The 21,395-nt window shown below is 37.2% G+C and overlaps 1 protein-coding gene across 5 annotated transcripts in view; it reads right to left on the bottom strand.

Moving 5' to 3' along the window:
- Positions 1 to 21,395, bottom strand: part of CDK14 (cyclin dependent kinase 14) — a 288,398-nt gene that overhangs the window by 182,594 nt on the left and 84,409 nt on the right. For all 5 annotated transcript variants that reach the window (XR_001553047.2, XM_015853364.2, XM_015853369.2 and 2 more), the window contains one exon: positions 11,057 to 11,136. Coding sequence is in view for 4 of the 5 variants with exons in the window: in XM_015853364.2 (XP_015708850.1) it covers positions 11,057 to 11,136 (80 nt within the window). In the remaining variant the exon portion in view is untranslated. The remainder of the gene's footprint in view (positions 1 to 11,056; positions 11,137 to 21,395) is intronic.

The following is a 21,395-nucleotide window of genomic DNA, read 5'->3' as shown; positions in this document are numbered from 1 at the left end:
CTGAACAGCACTAAAAAGGAAGCTCTAGGCCCCTTATTCTAAGAAAATACACCTGCTTCCATCAGTCTAAAAGGAAGCCAGTTAAGACTTGAAAATATCACAAAACTGGTGAAAATATATCATGCTGTGCCTTTATAACTATTTTTTTTTATTATTCAATTAGTTGATATCTATTAGCAGTAAAAGTCTGGATTCCATCACACTCCTTTTTAACATCAAAAAAATCAGAAGTTGCAATAATTATACCCAAGTTTCTTTGTGTAAATAAAAGTATGTCTGTCCAAACTTCACTGGAAAACTTGATTTAACAACAACAATGTATCAGAAATTCATTCCAGGAAGGAAAGGAAAAAAATCAAAAGGAACAAAATCCCTTGGTTTTGGGAGGGATGGAGGGATGTGAGTTGGTTGGTTTTTAATACCCAGAGTTTTCCTACTACCTCAGAGAGGTTAGAAGTTGCTTCATGCCCTTGAATGCTGATCAAGAGTTACAGTCAATGAAATGAATTGTTTGAATGAGGCATCCCAGCATCTTGTCCGCAGACATAAAAAAAACGATAGAAAACATAAATGAATGGGCTGATGGAGAGATGCAAAGGTTATTAATGCAATTTATAAGCCTCTTGGACCAGTGGCCAGAAATCTGACAGAAAGGTGTTAAGAAAATCTTGAACCCATTATCCACAGACATATACACTTACAGCTTATTCAGTTTGACCTCTTCAATAGAAGGAGCAATTTCCAAGCTCATAATTTTTTACTGAGTTTATTTTTTAGAAAGACATCTATCCTCCTGCAACAAGCATGGCCTAAAAGTGTCCCCAGTTCTCATCCACATTTGGGAGAGTAAGAAACCCACCTAATCCTATACAGACTTTGAATGAAAACTACACATTTCCCCAAGATCTTTTGTTTTGGGTAGATTTATGTGAGCAGGGCTGACAACAGCATATAGACAGAGACACTTCAATATCTGTAACTTGAATTTTGTTTGTGAACTGCTTCTCTAAGCCTTAGTTTCTCCACTGACATGCAAAATAATGCATTTTTGATTATGCAAATAGCCCACGGCTTTGTGAATAGGGCCTCAAGTGATTCAAATGGTAATTCAGTCAGAAATCTTGATGCAAAGCCAGCATTTCAACCATGTCAGTTTTATAACCAAGACTTTCTGAGAAATACAGAATTAAAAATTGAAAAAATACAATTTATGATCACAAGTACATTGAAATAAAGTAACCTGAAGAGTGTGGAAATTCTTAACAAGATTTTGTCAGTGGGCCTGCAACCTGCTGGGTCTGTGTTTAGTTACACATACCTTCAGGAACAGACAGTTTCCTAATGGCATCAGGGTATCACTGCTATGCTGTGAGAACCCAAAACAAAATAACAAAAGCAAAATTTTATCCAGAGCTTAATGTGCTCAGGGTTTGCATTTTTTTTATTTTTATTTTTTTGTTTTGAAATAAAATCCCCATACAATCCAGCACATATTCTTATGAAAACATTCTCATGTTAAACACTGTTTCAGACTTCACAACACACAAAAGAGCAAGCGTGCATTCTGTACTCCAAAGACAGACAGGGAGTGTGTGAGTGATTTATCCTGACGTTTGAGGGTGACATTTATAAAAAAAGTATTGTACATTGATTACAAAATTTTAGACAGACTACATAAAAGGAGACACATTTTAATTGTGTCCAAACTAGAACTCCAAAACTGATCTAGTGACTGTTCCTTTCATTTTATTTCTTCTCAGTCTTTAGCTACAAGAGTGATTTGAGCTACTGTGTCCTCTCACATTTTGGGAGATATGAAGGGCAAGGAGTATGTTTCCAGATGGAAATCAGTCATACCAACACTGCTGTCACCCAATCTGTAAGACTAGCTTGGAGATACATAGATTTTCTACCATTCTTGTGACCTCCTTCGTTGTTTCTGCTCAGGGAAAATCAGGTGATAATTGAGACTAAATGAAGCCCAAGGACATTTGATATTTAATTACCTGACCTGTACAGCTAAGAGGGCTTTACATTCTGAATTTTCCATTTAAGTCACTTATAAACAAAAAAAGGTGTTAGGATGCTTCCTCAGGAGATTTAGAGCCAAAAGCTAAATACATAAAATCAGCTCTCATTGACCATGCAAGTTTTGAGCATCTTTTCAAGTCAAAGTCAACAGCAGCCCTACTCACATTAATCACTTTCTAACATCCTAGATTAATGGGCAAAGAAAACTTGTTGGTATGACTGCTGCATTAATAATATAATTCTGAAGTGACCTTCATCAAAGAAGGACAAATATCTGTATCAAATTAGAACTGACACAAATCACCAACTTCAGCTAATAGATCCTCATTTACAAAGCTTCCTCCATTCATTTTATTTCTCAGTTCATTTTTCACTTGGCTTCAGCTAAATCCACTGCCAGATGAGAGGTTGCTGGGTTTTGTGCCAAGTGGCCCAGACCTTAAAAATTCACAGGTTGCACCATTACAGATTCTGCAGCTGTGGAATATATAATGTACTGATAACTACTAGACACCACTATCATGTCTTATATGTTAATAAATGGGTCAGAGGTGGAAGGTCATGATATCCTATTACCAGTCTCTGAACCATTCAGTTCCCTTTCATCTTAGAAAAATACAATGAATTATCAGTTTCTTTTTCATATTGCTTACTCAGGAGGAAAATTCCCAAGAAAAATAATGTGGATATTCATTTTCATTGCTTTGAAGATGACAGTAAAGGTCAATTTCTGATTTTGAAATGCTGCTCTCTTCATATTGATTATAATGACCCAAAGCAGTAAATTCACTGTTGCTGCAAGAAGAGATCCCATTATGAAGCATGTATTTCAACTTCACATCATTCCTGAATGATAAATCTCACACACTGGAGAAAAGAACTAAGACGTTTGCAACACAGTCTTCAGCATAGGGGAAAACAGGAGTGAGGAAAAAGGCCGATATTTTTTCCCTAAGGGCCTGAGCCAGACATCTGAGCCTACAGCATCTAGTGGGAGCTAGACCTAGACACAAAAGTTGAGGAGAAAACTAAAGCTAACTGAACTGTCTCAAATACTGAACCACCATCTTAAAGTCACCAAGGTTGGAAAAGACTCACAGGATCATCCAGTCCAACCATCCACCCATCACCAATACTTCTTACTAAACCATGTCCCTCAGTACAATGTCTAACCATTCCTGGAACACCTCCAGGGTCGGTGACTCCACGACCTCCCTGAGCAGCCCATTCCAGTGCCTGACCATTCTTTTGGAAAAGTGGTATTTCCTATCATCCAGCTTAACCCCCCCCCCCCCCCCGGGCACAGCTTGAGGCAGTTCCCTCTAGTCCTATCACTAGTTGCATGAGAGAAGTATAAAATATCCTGTTCAGATATTTTTAAAATTCAGGACATAGCAGTGATAGAAAACACACACAAAGATCTTGACAAAGACAAATGTCTTTGTGTAGATTTGAAGACACCATTTTAGTCACAAGGCTAAATAGTATAGTGGCTGGGGTTGTTCCTTTCATAAAAGGGAGACATAACAAAGAAAAAAAACAATCTGAAGAACTGGCTAGGTTTAAGAGACACCAGTTGATATAATCACTTTGCTTCACCAGATTGCTATGGATGGCATTGGCATTTGGAAGGTGTGCCCCTGAAAGGTCTCTAATCAATTCAAGCAGAGATGCCAGAACTTACTATCACCTTCATTTACATTAACAACCAATTAGTATTCCTACGCCTGGTCAAGTCATACTAAGAGATATATGGTCACAGAGAAAAAGTTGATGTTACTCTGAGCAGGATTAACTTGAGCTCTCCATTTTATGGCTGTAGTATAGCTGTAAAATGAGATTAAATTTGCATCTAGAATTAAAAGAGGCTCTCACCAACTTCCACTTAAGCAATAAAGCCATGAGGGCTGTACAAGGGTTCTGTAAGATGTATAGTTATGTGCTATAGTTATGCATGAAGAAAAGATTGTACCCCTCTTAATATCTCCCTATATTTTGTATTTGCCACTTTTTCCTACCCTTGCTGTCATAAAAATACAGTAGAGCAGAGAACAGTTCTGAATTATGCCTTAAAAACAGATTTAATGAGCAGAATGCCCCAGCTGGGCCAAGGTGGAGAGCTTGAAGCTCAGGTGAGGCATAAACAGGGTTAGACAGAGGAATCAATGGCTTCCCTGAATTAATGGACTTTTAAGCTCCTAGTGCTGGAATTAGCACATCCCTTACCCACCAGTTTCCATATGAATACTGACAATTTCTGCAACAAAAATAAGGCAGAGCCTATAAGGTTTGCCATCAAGCTAACTGGTAACAGCCATGAAGACAGGACTCTGAATGGTGAAATGATGATAACACAAATAAAAATAATAACAATAATAATTCCCTAGTGTGCCACCATAAAGACCACAGAAGAACACTTTTTGTAGTTTTCAAAAGCCAGCTCGGGTTTATATGGGAATCTCTCCACACCAGTTCTACACCAGCAATCAAATGCATTAAGTTTTCTGCCACAAGTTCAGTATGCATTTAATCTCTGTATAGGAGGTTGAACTTGATGATCTCTGGAGGTCACTTCCAGCCCCTAGAATTCTGTGATTCTGTGATCTTGTGTTCCTCTCTTACCTTGAGGCAGCATACAACTCATGTAAGACTGTAGGATGGCCACAGCAGACAGAGATCAGAGAGAAAACACTTCTGGAGTTTCTTTACCTCTGAATACTTCTTGACCTTAAAAAAGCCTTTGGTACAGTGTCCCAAAGGCTCTTAGCTTGTGTGCTTTATTTTTAACAACACCGAGAAACAAAGCTGTTATGATTACAAACTGCACTGGCTTTATAGCTAATTGAGCTGTAGCTATTTAGCCTGCAGAAGACTCCAGCTTTGCCAATTCTATAGGCAATGAAAAAGTTCCCAAAGCTACAGCAAAGCTCCCGTTCATTTTTTTTTAACTTCAGAGCTCCAAATTGATCCAGCTTTGAGGGAGAGAGAACTTAGCTTCAGCCTCTAAAAACAAAGAGGCCAAAATTCTATCATAACTCATGTGATGTGAATGCTTAGAATAGCTACATCTCCACACTCTTAAAGTTCCCCGAGGCCTGCTGAGCCAAACACAGATGAAGCTGTAAAGCATTTCAGTTATGCAAATTTGAATTTCTTGACTAGACTTCATGAAGGAAATGCATAAGTCCTCCAAATTCCTATCACTCAAAATAAAGCAGATGTCAAGCTTCCTTAACAAAAATAAATTAAAAGGTAGACTACTACTGCGTAAAAGGTAGAATAGATTTGACACGTGGTTTGTTTTGTTTGGTTTTTGTTTGTTTGTTTTGTATAAGAATGATCTAACTTTAAAGCAGAAAAAAAAAAAAGTAACTTGCTCTTTACTGAGATACAATGAATGGACTACAACTCCTGTTTCCATGTTTACCTCCTCGCAGTAAACTGACCAATGACTCTCCAGAAATATGCAGATATTGTTTTCTCTGTGCCCTTGTCCTACAGAATACAACCTCATATAATGAATAGGAGGTTTATCACCATGAGTCATCTGGCTGGTGCCATGAGGTCATTGGTTGACTTTAATTTGTAAAGATTATCATGCTACATATCAGTCCAGAATCACAGAACTGGGATAGAAGTACAATAATTCATCTACTCTTTTCAGATAATATTTCAATATGAGATCACAAGTTTGTCTATTGAGTACAAATATAATTTTCTGCAGCACTTCCTTAGAGAGTACAAGCACAGACTGTACTACTTCTCTTGGATAATATAAAAGCATAAATGTTTCATAGCACCTGCAGTATTTTTCCTACAAAGCAGTATTTGCTATTGTGCTCTTATGAGGAAATCTTTGCAATGAATCTCACAGACACTTTGGCCAAGAAGCCTCTCGTGACGAACAGCTGATTTTGTAATTTTCACTTGGCAGTTACTCTGCACTAATTTTACAAAGATTTATTCCCTCCACACAGCCAACTTCGGATTGAGAGGCCTCAAAAAAGCCCCTAACTTCGGGAAGTCTGTCCAGAATGGGACAATGAAGGGAGACTCAGATTTGCTAACTGAACACCCTTTGGGTATTCAGTTTTTTGTTTGGGATGATATGGAGGCCCTTTTTAGTCTGTTGGATCTTGTGTTAAGAATGATAACTGTAGGAGGATGTAGCAAGATTTCACAAATAGCACACAAAAATGTACATTTCCTTGAATGTAAATGTATGTTCAAGGAAAGAGTGGATGTTGTGTTGAGGGACATGGTTAAGTGGGAGCTATTGGTAACAGGTGAACGGTTGGACTGGATGATCTTTATGTCTTTTCCAACCTTGGTGATTCTGTGATTCTATGATTCTGCTATTTCCAAAGAAGTTCATACCATGTGTTTTCCATTTTAAAATTGTAGCATGCCTGCTGGTGAAATTTTTGACATCAACAGTTCCCAGACAGGTTTATTATGTAGGGAAGAGGTAGGAAGGTGTAGCACTGAAGGGAAGCCAGAAAAAGGAAGACAAAGGGGTAAGGATGAAGGAAGCCTGAAACTCTGATGATGTTTTGTGGCCAGGAATTAAGCCTCTCTCCACACCAGTTCTACACCAGCAATCAAATACATTAACTTCCCTCCTACAAATTAAGTATACACAGTGAACTTTTCTATAATTTAATTTTTTTTTTTAAGAAATTTGTTCAGCAAATCTTGTGTTCTTTGTCTAACACAAGACAGGTGGCTGTTCCCAAGGCACTTATATGTTATTTTTTACACCATGTGTTTCTACTGGATCTTATGAAAAACTATTATCTGGGCAACTGTCAAATCAAAGGCATGGAGACAGTCTCTGACAGGAACACTTTTGGATGTAAAATGCAAATATATTTCACTAACAAGAAGTAAACAAAGATAATAAATAAGAGCAATAAACTAAAAGTTGCTTACTTATTATATAACCATATAATAAAACGATATAATAAAGTTTTACTAATAATATCAAATCAAATTCAGGAGAATAAAGAAGCATTAATATTTCCATGGGAGGAAGTTGGAATTAAAACTAAATACAAAACATTATTCATGATTAGAACAGGAAAAACATTTTATTGCCCAAGTAACTGCACCAACAACGTAGTAGTAAAACCAGGGCATGCTCATCTACATGTATACTTCAAAAGTGGGACCTTTGTCCTGCAGGCTAAAAGGAATATTATTGTTCTGAAACCAAAGATGATACCTATGGAATAGTAAGTCAAGCTGCTTCCAGATTTATAACTTATCATGCAGTTCAGTATTTAGCCTAGATGGAAGTGATATTACAGGAAATTAAAGGAATGAAATATGTGAGATAAAGTTTAGGTCATTGAACTTTTCTGCTGGCTGCAGTGGATTTAATCACACTGACTCTGCTGGTGAGGCATCTCTGAACAGCCAGTAATGACCGTTACAGTGAAAGAAAAAAACACAACTACAATCACTGGCTGACCTGTACTCTACTGAATTTAGTTTAAATGAGAAATAGTGTGTAGATGACTGCCAGACTCCATACTGTCTCAGCAATCAAAGTTGCAGCACATTTTGGATAGAATGGTAATCTGCTGTTGTAAAAACAGAAGGGAAGACTGCACCACATTCAGAAAATCATGTTGGTTAACTCAGTCATATGCATACACCTAATCATTTTTTTCTTTTTAGTTTCGGGCCCTTTAAAAGTAGATTCTATTATCTCAGACTGAGTGAGTTAAATTCAGAGCACAACATCTTGCAAACCGCGTGCCACTAAATGAAAACTATGGATGCAACTGACTCTGCCAAACTGAAAGATTCTTAGCAAAGACCACCTCTGAATTTTGTTCTACAAATTCAGGGAAGGGCTGAACAGCACTGACAAATAAGCCCCATTTACCTACTTTCATCCAAACCTATGCAGCTTTGATATTTATTATTTTGTGGAAGACACAAAACCACAATTACTGTGAAAGCAGAAATACTTCACAAGCAGCAGCTTTCATGGAAGCTCTAGTTAAATCTCACCTGGGCAAACTGAATAATAGTGATTTTTCTTACCCTGCTTTTGGTAAGATGGTATTTTTTTAATGTTTGATTGTTTTTGTTTGTTTTTATTTTCCAGAAAAGTTAGAGTTTATCTCCACAGTCACATAATCCATCTATAAACTCTGCATCATCTTATTCCTCTTAATCTTTTCCCTTCCTACTTTTGGTCTCTACTGAGCTTCATTCCATATCTGCCAGAAGAGTAACAATATGTTTTCCTGTGAACAGACATTTAAAAAATTCCCTCAGCACGGCCACCATGGAAGATTCCAATCTACAGCTTCCCCTAATTAACATCACACAACATTCCGGTAGGAACACAATGCAAATATGCTATTTTCTCTCACAAAACACAAAAACACATTCTACACCACTTTAAACAATTATCGTACAGTAGTTTCAGTTTACAAACAATTAAACTTCTGCCTGAATTTGCCTTACACTGATGGAAAATTAGAGAATAAGGAATAATGCATGCCAACACAGCTCAAGAAAAATCTGTTCACCAGAGTGCCTCATTCTTAGGTTGTTTGTTTTTTCTCAGTCTTACACTAATCAGGTAACCTAAGAGCTTATAGAAGCATTTCCTTTTCATTTCCTACCTATGTTGATGAGCTCAGCATGCTCAAGGTGGATTACATGCTGCTAAGGGGATAGCAACAGCTTCCTTCAGTTCTAACAAAGCTCACAGCTGTAGCACTGCTGTCAAATAACTCAAGACTGGCACACCACTGTGGAAATTACCTTCTTAAAGCTATACTTGTAATTGTAATATACTGTTCCTCACCTTTCTAGCCCTAATGTTTTTAGGGTGACAAAATCAAAACAAAGAAAACGAAAGCAAGGAATAGATTTTTCCCCTTCCCATCTGATGTCTGGGTTGTCTGCCTTCTACATGATAATGCTCGAACTTCATTTTTTCTAATAGCTTCCACATATGTGAATGAAGCTCCACTACTCAGGAAACAAGGTCACTTCTATGCACACAAAAAAAATCAAACAGCAAATCCACTCTTAACCTGATTTTGACTGTTCCTAAACAAAAGTCTACAAAAGTCCCAAAATAAGCACTTCCATTAGCCTAATAATCTTTGGCTCTAGTCTCAGCCTAGATTAGTACTTACAAATACAAGACAAGAGTATAGCCCTATCAAAATCAGTGACACGTCATATGCTTAAGAAAATATATATAAATTAATAACCTTAAGAGCTTTGTTAGACAAGGGCTTTGTTTTATTAATACTAGGTATAAGAATTTTAATGAACTATAACCACTTTGCTGTAGAAAGAGCTAAAATGAAAACTCCTCCAATGATAGTGTGAAAAAAATTTTCATGCAATGAGCTTCTATAATTAAAAAAAAAGTCAAGTGGAAAATCTCTACTCTTGCTCGCAAGAATACTTATTTATACTGAGCTCATACAACAAACTGTCTATAAAGGAAAAGACATTATTCTGTTTATTACAGTTATAACATTTAATCTTTCATCCAGACCAAGCTCTCATTAAAAAACCTTTAAAGTGTCACTAAACAGGCATAAGAAAACTGTATGTACTACATTCTCTTATTAAATCAGTACTGTATCAACTAAAAGTCTGAAGAATAATAAACATATTTGTAAGGCAGGCTGGTACACCTTGAACTCAGCATTTCAAATAGGGAAAGCTGTGCTCATAGCCCTCTGCACACCTCGTTATCATGGCACAGCTGCAGAAACAGGCAACTCCCAGGAAAAAAAAAAAAAAAAAAAGTAGATCAATATGAATAAATGTGTCAGATCATTCAATAGTTATGATTTAAACAAAGCATAGCACAAGAACTGCAGAAATTCCTTTCTATATTGGCCACCCACGGTTTTCCCTCCTTTGTGGAAGAGCTGCCTTTAAAATGAAAACTGTAGCACAACCTTAGGGTGGTGATCAATCCTGCTTTATGGGTTTTTGAGCACAGGATGTCAGATTCAGCAACCCGAGATATTCGCCCAGGCTGGCCCCAGGCTGGCTCAGGGCACCTGCAGACAGAGCTGAATACACATGAGGGCAGCAGCAAGGAACAGTGAAAGTACAGGTCTGGTACTTTGGCTGACATGCCTATGGAACCACACACCTCACATCAGGGTCTACACTGTAGGATGCTACTGGAATGATGCTGATAGTCAACACAATTTTAAATGACACCTCAAAAGTTGCACGTCTCATCTCCAGCTCTCGACCAATTTCAGCTGAGTTTGAGTCAGCAGCGTGACAGTAATTTGTTATTTCTCTACCAAAGCTCATATTTAGTTCTATCCAACAGAGGAGGCTCCCACAGAGGTGGCACAACCATTTCTGCAGAGGAGCTCAAGAATGCCCAGCTCAAATCAAGTAGCTGTCAGCAGGGAGCACGAGGCTGACAAGGAGAATAAAGGGAGCAGAGCAGAAAGCATGACAGACCTCTCAGAGTGAGCGGGAGAGGAATTATTTCCAAGCCCTACAGGTTGGAGCCCACAGGGAAGGAAAAACAAACAAAAGCTATCCCAAAACACACACAGCTTTTATGATGCTTTTACTTTTTGTGACCTGATCTTCTGATTGTCTTCAGCAATAAATGCTTTCTTCTTTTCATGCTGCATGTACATGAAAAATTACATCCACCTTCATTTTAACCTTCTGCCCCTAGGCAAGAAGCACCACTTATACGGCTCCTTCATGTTCCAGAGGGACTTCTCACACCCACCTTCAACATGAGTGTGCTCTTAAGTACTCACTGGTATAGTAAATCTAACGCAAGCCACAGCAGAGGCAGAGCTGCATTATTTAACAAGAGCTCCCACAGTACAGGCTTTGTTTTTGTAGCACCCAAGTTTCTTCCCACAGAGAACACAGTTGTATCATTTGAATTCCCAAGCAATTCACTATAGCACTGCACTGCAATAAGGAGTGCAATACCAAAAAGAATCTAAAAAAAAAAAAAGAAAAACCTATGTATAATTAGTGTGCATACCTTCCCTGATAGCTGTAAACGGGGTTCCTTCCTCTTCTTGTAATCTTATCACCTTCAGTGCCACCAGCTTTCCATTAACCCTAAAAGGGGAAGAAGAAATTTTTAAAAGATTAAAGCAGAAACAGTATTTATCATAAGAGAACTTATTTCCCATCATGTACTTCTTCAATTTCTTCTTGTCAATACCAGTGATTCATTTATAGCAATGTAAGAAACGCTTCATAGCTTCCATAATGTCAACTTTATATTTTCACACTCTTAAGCAATCCAAGAAATGATCTCAGTTTTCTGTGAGTCAGCCTGTTTCCTTTCTATTGCAGCACTAAACCAAAGCTTTGTTAAGAAGTAGCACATTGAAAAATGTTTCTATCCTTTATTTGATCAAAATGTTCAAGCAAAAAGGCATACAATTCTCATCAATCCTTCAACGTGCAGAAAATCCATATTTGTATTGATTGCCTTCTTTCCACTGCATTGCACCCATAATTACTACCGTCCAAAAGCTATGGAAGTTTGAGATGGGAAATATTTTTTAGGTCATTCTGGTCATTTCCCTTCAGGGCAGGATTGTTCCTGAGGTACATTCTTGACTACATGGCCCAGGCTAATTTTAGATTGTAATGATTCCCTTTTATAACATTAAAAATATTTGGCACTCCAAGGGTCCAAACTTCACAACAGAAGCCACTGTATTTTCCAATCTATTTGGATGGTTTCACTTCTAGAATTCAAAATTTCACTACACACAAACCCCGTTTAAACCTTAAAAAAATCCAGTTGGTTCGCTTCATGCAGATTAAGTATCACAACAACAGTATTAACATTAAAGATTAATATCAACTCCTCAAGAACAAGCTCATACTTCTGAACCTTTAACAGACTCCTGATGTATGAGAAGAAATGGTAAGGGTAGGCACAAAGGCCATAGTATCATTTCTTCTGCTTAACTTTTACTATTGCCAGATTTTCATTACACCTACACAGTGCATCTCACAATGACTCTGAACAACTTAAGAAAACCTGGTTATCAAAAGATGGTATACTCATCGCCTCCTAACTGTTCACACTTCAGACCAGCCCCAGCTCCAGTCCCAAGACACCAGTCATTGTTGAAAGATAATAAGCAGCTTAGCCCCACTGCATTATCTGGATTTATCCTCACGATTACCAAAATCTTGCCCCAATAAATGTTGTATGTGGTGCACAGACAGGAAAATAAATCTTAATAAAAGCTGAAGAAGAAAGACTGATCACAGTCACGTGGTTCATACTATGTGTAGTTTTCAGTTCCCCTGTCAATGCAGTAGCTCACCCACCACATATACATAAGATAGACATCTGGATAACTTAATGATTTTACAATTAATCACACTGCAGGAAGAATTTGAATAAGAAAGCTCATTCTTCAGATCAAGAACAGGATGGATGCTCTACTCAAAAAATACAATGCAGAAAATATGTAAAAAGCAGATCACCAAGATACAAAGGAATGTGCATTTGGACTCTTGCCAAAGAGACCAAAAATTAGCACCTAACATGCAGATCATGTTTTTTGTAATCCAAAGTCCTGCATTTCACTGACTCATTAACAGTAACAACACAAGCAGCCATAGTATAGAACTTGCTTTGATGGATTCACAATTACACAGTGCTCTCAAACACAGTAGGTGAGCTGTACTATTTAGTTATTACTGCCACTTTGTCATTGGTACCTATCATCATCTTGACAGACATCATGGCAACTCTTAACACTATTAAAATGACTGAGCTAATCTTAAACAGTGTTCCTCTGGAACTGCTTACTCCCTTTTACTGTTGTTTATATCCTAAATATCCACCTCTAACTTCTGAAAAAGAAAACAGCCTCATTAGTCTCATTTACTCCTCAGTAATTAGAACTTTTTTCTTCGGCTCATTTTCTATAAACAGGGCAATTTTTAAGTGTACATCTGGAAGTATGAGAATTGATGAAGTATCACCAATTAAAAGAGATAGGTGTGTATGTTTAGCTACACCCTTTAGCTGCTCTCCCACTGATGCAACCTCAGGCTGCAGTTAGATGATACCGCAGTGATGAGCTAATGGCTACCTCAGGGTACAGCTCTACTCCTGCTAAATCCCTGATGCTGTCTTGTATCAGCTCTCATTCTTGCCAGACCCTACAGCAAGACACTTACTGAGTTTAAATAGGAAAAGACTGAAGACTGGCCCTTCCAAAAATTTGAACCATATTTTCAGGAAAAAAAAAAAAAAAAAAAAGAAAAAAGAAAATAAAAGAAGAAAAGAAAAGAAAAAGAAAAAGAAAAAGAAAAAGAAAAAGAAAAAGAAAAAGAAAAAGAAAAAGAAAAAGAAAAAGAAAAAGAAAAAGAAAANAGAAAAAGAAAAAGAAAAAGAAAAAGAAAAAGAAAAAGAAAAAGAAAAAGAAAAAGAAAAAGAAAAAGAAAAAGAAAAAGAAAAAGGAAAAGAAAAAGAAAAGATGAAAGCATATTTCATATTTTAAAAAGAAAAATAAAACAACCACAACACTATAAAAGATACGAGAAGAAGTGGGACCACCCCTTCGAGAAGCATCTTACCATAAGTTCAAGTCAGTTACATCATGAAATTATGCTTTTAATGCTGTAATGACTTGCCAGGATAATGTGGAAATTTCTTTAGAAACATTGGGGAAAAAAAAAACAACAAAACAAACAAAAAAAAACAACCATTAGTGTATCAGTGTTGACTTTGGACACTTAAGCAGTGATCAGGTTATAAGAATTTCCCCCCCAGATATTATTTCACATTTGTGTTACAGAACCTACAAAGTATGCTCACTGTTTTTATTATTTTTAAATACAACTAGGAATACTGATAGGCAGAGAGCATTTTAGAATGTAGAAGCCAATGCTCTGTGCCTTTCAACACCTAGGATTCATTAAACCACCTCTCTTGTTCATTGCCCAAAGTAAAGTTTCACAGCATCTCACAGTGCACTTCACATTGTCAAGGATTCTTCATATTTTTGAGAAAGTATGGAAGATTTAGTGCTTTAATGCATCATTAAGAACATATAATAATGTTTTCAATACAAAGAATATGAAAGAACTAATGACTTAGTGGCCTTTACTGGGGGTAATGCTGGGGGTGCTGGTAATGCCACACAGAGAACAAAAAGAGTACCATAACACTATTTTCACAAGATCTTCAGTTACATTTAGGTGCAATAAATGTTCTAAACATAACATATTCTTTTAACCTCCATGCTGAAAGAAAAGGTACTTTATTTTAAAAGAAACTGGTGATTTAAAGGTATTTCACATTGCTAATGCTTACTAGGGGTAATAATAATAATAATAATAATAATAATAATAATAATAATAATATGAAAAAAAAATCAAAGAGTTACAAGAGATGTGACACATTTAAATTTTTAAATTATTAATGTCACTGGAAGCTGGGGATCCAGTTCTTTACAGGACTCAAATTAGCCTTGCAGACGTAATGCTGTAGCCCTTGTTTAGGTGGGAACCAGAGAGCAGCAGCACAGTATTTACCCCAGGTTCCTCTAGCTCACAACCTGCATCACTCACCTTAGGGCAGCTGCTCACCTCAGTGTATTCGCTACCATTCCTTCTCTCAGAGGGGGTGATGCACTGGCACTGCTGCCCAGAGAACAGTGGGTACCCCATCCCTGAAAGCACTCAGGGTGGGGTTGGACGGGCCCTGGGCAGCCTGAGTTGGTGGGGGACAGCCCTGCCCATGCAGCAGGGGGTGAGACTGAATGGGCTTTAAGGACCCTTCCAACCCAAGCCGTTCTTAAGTCTCCACGATCCCAATCATACATATACATAATAGTGCCATTGCTGGCAGTCATATTCAATATAATTATGTTCTACTTCAATTTTTCTGTCAGATTCTTCTCTGCAATCCTGGGCAAGACAATGAATTTTCTTCCCTCTGTTTCCACAACTGTCCCTAGAGATGACAATTCATCACCTTTGCAAACAACTTTAAAGGCTGAAGCACAGCGTACAGAGCATAATACACTCTTTAATAAATACAAATATAGAAAACTACCTCACAATGTTTCTTTTAAACACAAATTCACTCATTAAGTGATTAATATAGTCAATTATTCATCTTCCAGTTACGATCTTCAAGCCTTCATGATTTTAAAATGTTTTCTGAGAGATTAATTATTTAATAACATCTTTTGATACTCAGACCACTTTCATATGTTTTCCACCATCTGGCATTTAAGTTCAGCTTCAAGTTGTTATTAGTATTGCATCAAGTTCAACTTTCAGTTATAGTTCTTATGAAAGATTAATAAAACTAGAAATGTTTATAAACCATCTACTTACACACTTTATACAATCTTAACTTTCAAGCATATAGTAAAGAGCAGCCTACAAAATATTCAAAATGTGTCATCTACAAATAGAAATTGAGGGAGAAAAAAAGGAAAAATAAACAAAAGAAAACAAATCAGGCTGCTCTATAAAGTAACTCTGAATTGCATTTTCATAATTCATGAATATATATTCCTTTTCCAGCCATCTGATACCCCTCAGATAAAAGCAGTTTCATCTGTAGGTGAACACTGATTTTGAACAATTTGCAAGAAGAGAAACAGCTCAGAAAGTGTAAGTCACTAAGGCAACAGAAACCATAACAATTCTGAAATATTTCATCTAAAGAAATTGGCCAAAAAATTTATCTGTGAACTGGACTGCTGTAAATGAAGCATACAATATAATACTTCACGCTGGCATGGATTAAATCTAAGGGAATGGCTAAAGAGCTAAAGTGTGACAAAGAAAACAACATCAAGTTCTTCAGGCTATCTGAAGCCTAAGGCACTTGCAATAGATTGTACATAAAACAAAAGGAAAGTCAATAGAAGAGTCATGGAGGTTTCAAGAGAAATAAATGAAATACTGCAGTTTAAAAGAAAAATAAAGTGGGAATAGCAATTAGCCCTGTCAGGCAAAAAAAAATCCTCAGCAAAGGATGCACATCAGAACATAAAAATGAAAATCCCTAGGTGATCTTTCTTTCTTGTGAGCAGCCATCCACAAACATTTATATGAAATACTTCAGTCAGCCATTTTTCATAAAGCATTCTACAATACATCATATGCCAACAACAAACACAGGTGGTTTCCACTCATCATTATACTATTCCCTGTTGCCACAAGAATAATATTGCATAGGAACCACAGCTGGTGCAGGGCACAGGCACTGCCTTTCTGAGCAATATTCCTCTACAAGATCTGCGTTTTATACCTCTAATTTCTTATTGATTTTTGTGTAAATGGGAAAAAAGAAAAAAATAAAAAAGGTACTGATATGAATGCAAAAATGCTCTGCATGGGAGGAAAAAAAAAAAAAAAAAGCCTTTCATCTTCCTTTCATCTTTAGGTAAAACCTGGAATTACCCTAATTTCAATCCAGTTTCAAACAACAATTGCATCATCACCTCAGCAGAAGCTGCATCTCACAGCCTCTGTGGGCTTTGGCTGACAGCACCAGCTGGGACAAGACACCACACTGTACCCCCACCAGACCATTTTTCATGTTAACAATTAGAAGGGATGGGGAAGAGAACTGAATTTAGGACAAGCATTTTATATAGGATATCCTGTTTCAAACTATACAATTTCATGGTAAATTTCATAGGCAAGATTTTATAGATTGATCTCTCTCTTAAGAGTTCTGCATATTATTGCAGTACTTTGTGCACAGCTTAGTGAAGGTTAGTACACTAAAAATCACATGGAGAAGCAAGAAATAGGTCGAGATCACAGCAGGGAGACTGGCGGATATACCATTGGCTTGCTTCTCAGAACACAGCTCCATGCTGTGCGAGAAGCAGTCACAGATCACATCACTTTAACTGAAGTAATCTGCTTTAATTCTTTGCCTATAGCTTAAAGAGCAATTAAACACTGTGGGAGAAGAGGATGGAAAGCATGCCAGAACATAATATTGCCAAAAGCACAGGGTTTTTCCTTAGGGGCAGTGAGCGGAGTTCCCAGGGCAAGTACAGGATGCCTTCACACTGCTCTGCAAGGGGTTCCTATTAAGTGCATCTCCTTCCTGCTGTCCCTGGCTTCATCACCAGACTTTCAATGCTCATGTCAACATTTATTTGGCACAGATTAAGCAAGATTCCATTGCTTTAAAATCAGGTATATTTATAGCAATGCTCAAGAGGGAAGAAGGTCAAGTTCTAGAAGGAAGATATGTGTGTCCATGCAGACAGACAGCATTTCTTCAGTTCAACTGCAAACAGAAATGATACAGTAATTCCAAAGGAACCTATTCCTCTCATTTATTTTCTGCAAACTACTTACAAATAAAGCGATATTTTCCAAACTTGCCCCCAAAATACATGGAGATGAAGAGTTAAGCCACAATACTTATGTTATATTAATCTCTGTTAATCTGTCTCAACAATAATGGAGACTGTGAGTGAAAGACTATCCATTACTTGCCTCCCAAATCAACTGCAGTAGGATTGTATTTATTTCATCTCAAAGACATATTCACAGCATTAGTAAAAAATACAAATCCAGTTTAACTTACAACATTTTTTAGAGTGTAACCAGCAAAATAGTGGGTCTATTTCTCCAAAATTTTACTGGAAATACAAGGAAAAAAGTGATCTGAATTTCAGTACAGATAGTAAGAAGCCTTTTGGGATTTAACACAACCAAGTAATGTGATAAACTAACCTGGGAGAAAGTAGAAAATGAATATACCAAAATAAGTTTTACTATGTGTGTCTGAAGTTCAACATGTGAATTCAAATAGATTTGCCCACTGATGCAATGACTGCCAGCGAAGAAACAAATGGTTGCATGGCTATTTCTGCAATAAACAGAAAAGCCCAATCTGAGAGAACAGTGTTTCAGTTTCCTCAGTCGCTCAGTTTTGTTCATTCTGCTGCTTCCCCACACTCCAGGGAACCACTTTTATCTGACTACAAAAAGAAAAATCCATCATCCATTAAGAAGAATTAGCCTGCTTCATTTCACATTCCTGGGATGCTATCACAGAGCCTCACATAGACAGAAAAATCACGTTTAATCAGGAGACAAGGGCTTAGTACTTCCGATCCTGCGCCATTTCCAAAACTTAAGGCTTCTCATGTAGGCAAGTTACTGCACACATTCCTTCAAAAAAGGAATGGGTGATTTTATGTCTTTGTAGGCAGCTGTTTTGTCTATTCATCTTTTCAAGCAGTAAATTAGAAGCATGGAATTTTTATTCTATCATACTGGACAACAGGGTATAATCTAAAAGGCTCAAGGATTCCTCGTTAAAAGAAATCATCACAGGCAGACATTTAGAAATAGAAAAATTAAAAGAAAAAGAAAAAAGAAACAGTTAACAAGATTTTACCAAACAACTCTACAATAGAAGACTAAGTTTAAAAATGACTTTCTGCCTTTCTGCTTTATGGCATTTCTTGAAATTTCTGTTCAATTGAACAGATGCAAGGAGGGCTTGGTACGGACTCTGCATTCCCAGTTGATCACAGATTCAAATTTAACACAATACTCAAATTTGGGAAATCCTTAACTTCTAAGTGATAACATAATTATTATAGTGTCTGCATCACAGAATGGCTGAAGTTGCAAGGTACCTCTGGGTCCATGTGGCTCAGCCCCTGCTCCAGAAGGACATCCTGAGCAAGGTGCTCAGTCTCACACCCAGGTGGCTTCTGAATTTGTCTGAGGAGGAAACTTCATTCTGGGTACCACTCTGGCACTGCACAGCCCAGAAGTACTTCCTGGTGCTCAGGGGGCACCTCCTGTATCCCAGTTTGTGCCCATTACCCCTTGTCTTGGCACTGGGCACTGAACAGAGCCTCTCTCTATCTTCATTTCATATCTATCTTCAGGCATTTATAGAGATTGATGATATCCCCCTGAGCATCATCTTCCCCATCCTAACCAATCTCAGCTATCAAAGCCTTTTCCCATAAGAGAGGTGCTCCAAACATTTCAGTATCTTCAGGGCCCTTCTCTGGACTCTCTTCAGTATTTCCATATATTTCTTCTTCTAGTGAGCCAGTACACTCTTAAGGAATATTTTGAGTTAAACAGAGGGCAAGAGCCACCTCCTTTTACCTGCAGGCAGCACTCCTCCTAATGCAGCCCGGGGTACCATTAGTAAAAGGACACATTGCTGAAGTCTTCGAAGTATCAAAAACCATCTAGCAGTGTCAATTTCCATGTCAAGAATGTTCAGCAAGGGATGTGCTTGGAAATGTAAGAATCACTGCATTCAAAAATTATTTTACCAAAAATCATCATGCTTTGCATGTGTCCTAGTTATCTGCTCTGCCTGGGCCTGTTTAGTAGCTGTTGCAGGGAAAGGAATGATGACAAATAGTTGCCTATGACTTTCCCCAGATACAACTATTTGAGTCATTTATTCAAGTTTTAGGCTTGAAACCGCAACAGTATGGGTGAAAACCCAAACATTACTTTTTTTCCAGTATTTTACTATAAAATATCTTACTGAAAGACGGACAAATTTCACCCCAACAATCCCTGCTTTCAGTGTGCTCATGAGATTATTGTAATCAGGGTAAAAAAAAAGAGTTTGGGGTTGAACCTAAATGACCTACATCACTGAAACACACTGCAAATTCCCAAAGCCATCAGAAATGTGGGGGAAAGGAAACTGAAGGCAGAAAACCATGTAATTTCTTTTAATGTTATTGTTTTTAGTAATTTGTAACCATGGAAGTTAGAGACAAGCAGTTTAAGACACTGAAGAAAGGGTAGAATGACCACAACTACTACACAGTGCTCTTCTTAAAAATCTTCCTCAGTTTGCAGTTGTCATACACAAACATTACTAATCTTAAAGATGTCTTACACCCAAATCTGGGGCTGTGCCTGATTGCTCCCAGCTTTCTAACATCTATTTTCTCTTACTTTTTCTTCATGGTTACAGATAAACTTGGACATGGATTCTCAAAGCTGAACACACGAACAAAGAATAGAAATTATCTGAGATCAATTGTTTAGAAAAAAAAATATTCCTGGCCATGTGAAAAATCTCTTGGTAGAATCTGAAACCAAATTATCCTTGTTCTGGAACTCAGTACGCAGTAACATATCTGTAGTAATAGGACAATATCCTTTTCCTCTATTTTCCGCCAACTGATGACTTCACTTGAACTTTGGTAATGAAAACCATCAAGAGCTGCTTTATGCAAAGTATCAATGATCAGCAGTAACACAAGCTGGTTCTGGGAGACATTCTCAGTGATTTGCATGAATGTATCAAATACAGAAACATGATAGGTTGATGAGAAAGCTAGCAGTCATTTTTATAATGGGGAAAAAAATTGATTTTGAAATGAAACGGATTTTCTTTCTCTCCTGCCTCAGTTCAATGTAATGTAAACAGAGGTTTTTCTTCCAGACATTCAAAAAGACCATAAATTGAAAGACACTTTTCATTTCATGGAATAAACTTGAATTAGGAGTTGCACACACTTCTATGCAACTATATTGAGTAACCTATAAAACACAAATTTACTCTGATCATGGATCATATGCAGCATGGAGCTGTTCAATCCTTGAAGCAGAAACTAAGTAGCATGTAGAGGAATATTACTTCAGGATTAGGAAGACACCAACATATTTACTGCAAACACATTCTTATCCAATCTCTAGTTACCCGCATTTTCAAAACAAATTTTAAACCCTTAGCAAAAGATGTTATGAAGCAGCAGAATAAAGTTATGTATAATTATTATAATTCACACCACTTATTTAGAGCTTTCTATTTAAAGTGGAGAATGTAAAACACCCAATAATATCAATTTATTATTCAGCTACCATTAAAATCATTGAAGTATTTCTTACAGATCTGCAGTCAGCTCCATTAAAACAAATGAAGTATTTCCAACCAATCTATGTTTCATAAAACATGCACAAATTACCACTGAATGAAATAGCTTCAGGGAAGTGCTTTGCTTTGCTTTTAACTTTTGGTCAATTCCAGTGATTGACAGGACATCCAGTAACCCCATTTCCTTAGCTCAATCTTATTGAAAGTCAAAGCATATCAGATATCTATCACCAGATCCATGCTGTGATTTTACAAAAGGATCTTAGTGATAAGGCACAAGCTGAAATCTATACATTCTTCTCCAATTATGTAGACCTCAGTAAAAAGATTACTCATGCATTATGTCTGGAATTTATAGTGACACGGAACTGAACCCTTAGCAATGCAAAATAACTGCATTTTCTTGAAAAAAGCTGACTCTGAAATACAACACGTGCATTGGTGTGGCAGAAGTCTAAATACTTCTTTTACATTT

Source organism: Coturnix japonica, chromosome 2, assembly GCF_001577835.2.
Source record: "Coturnix japonica isolate 7356 chromosome 2, Coturnix japonica 2.1, whole genome shotgun sequence".
NCBI lineage: Eukaryota > Metazoa > Chordata > Aves > Galliformes > Phasianidae > Coturnix > Coturnix japonica.
The sequence above is the reverse complement of the archived record's forward strand: the minus strand, read 5'-3'. Positions and strand labels throughout refer to the sequence as shown.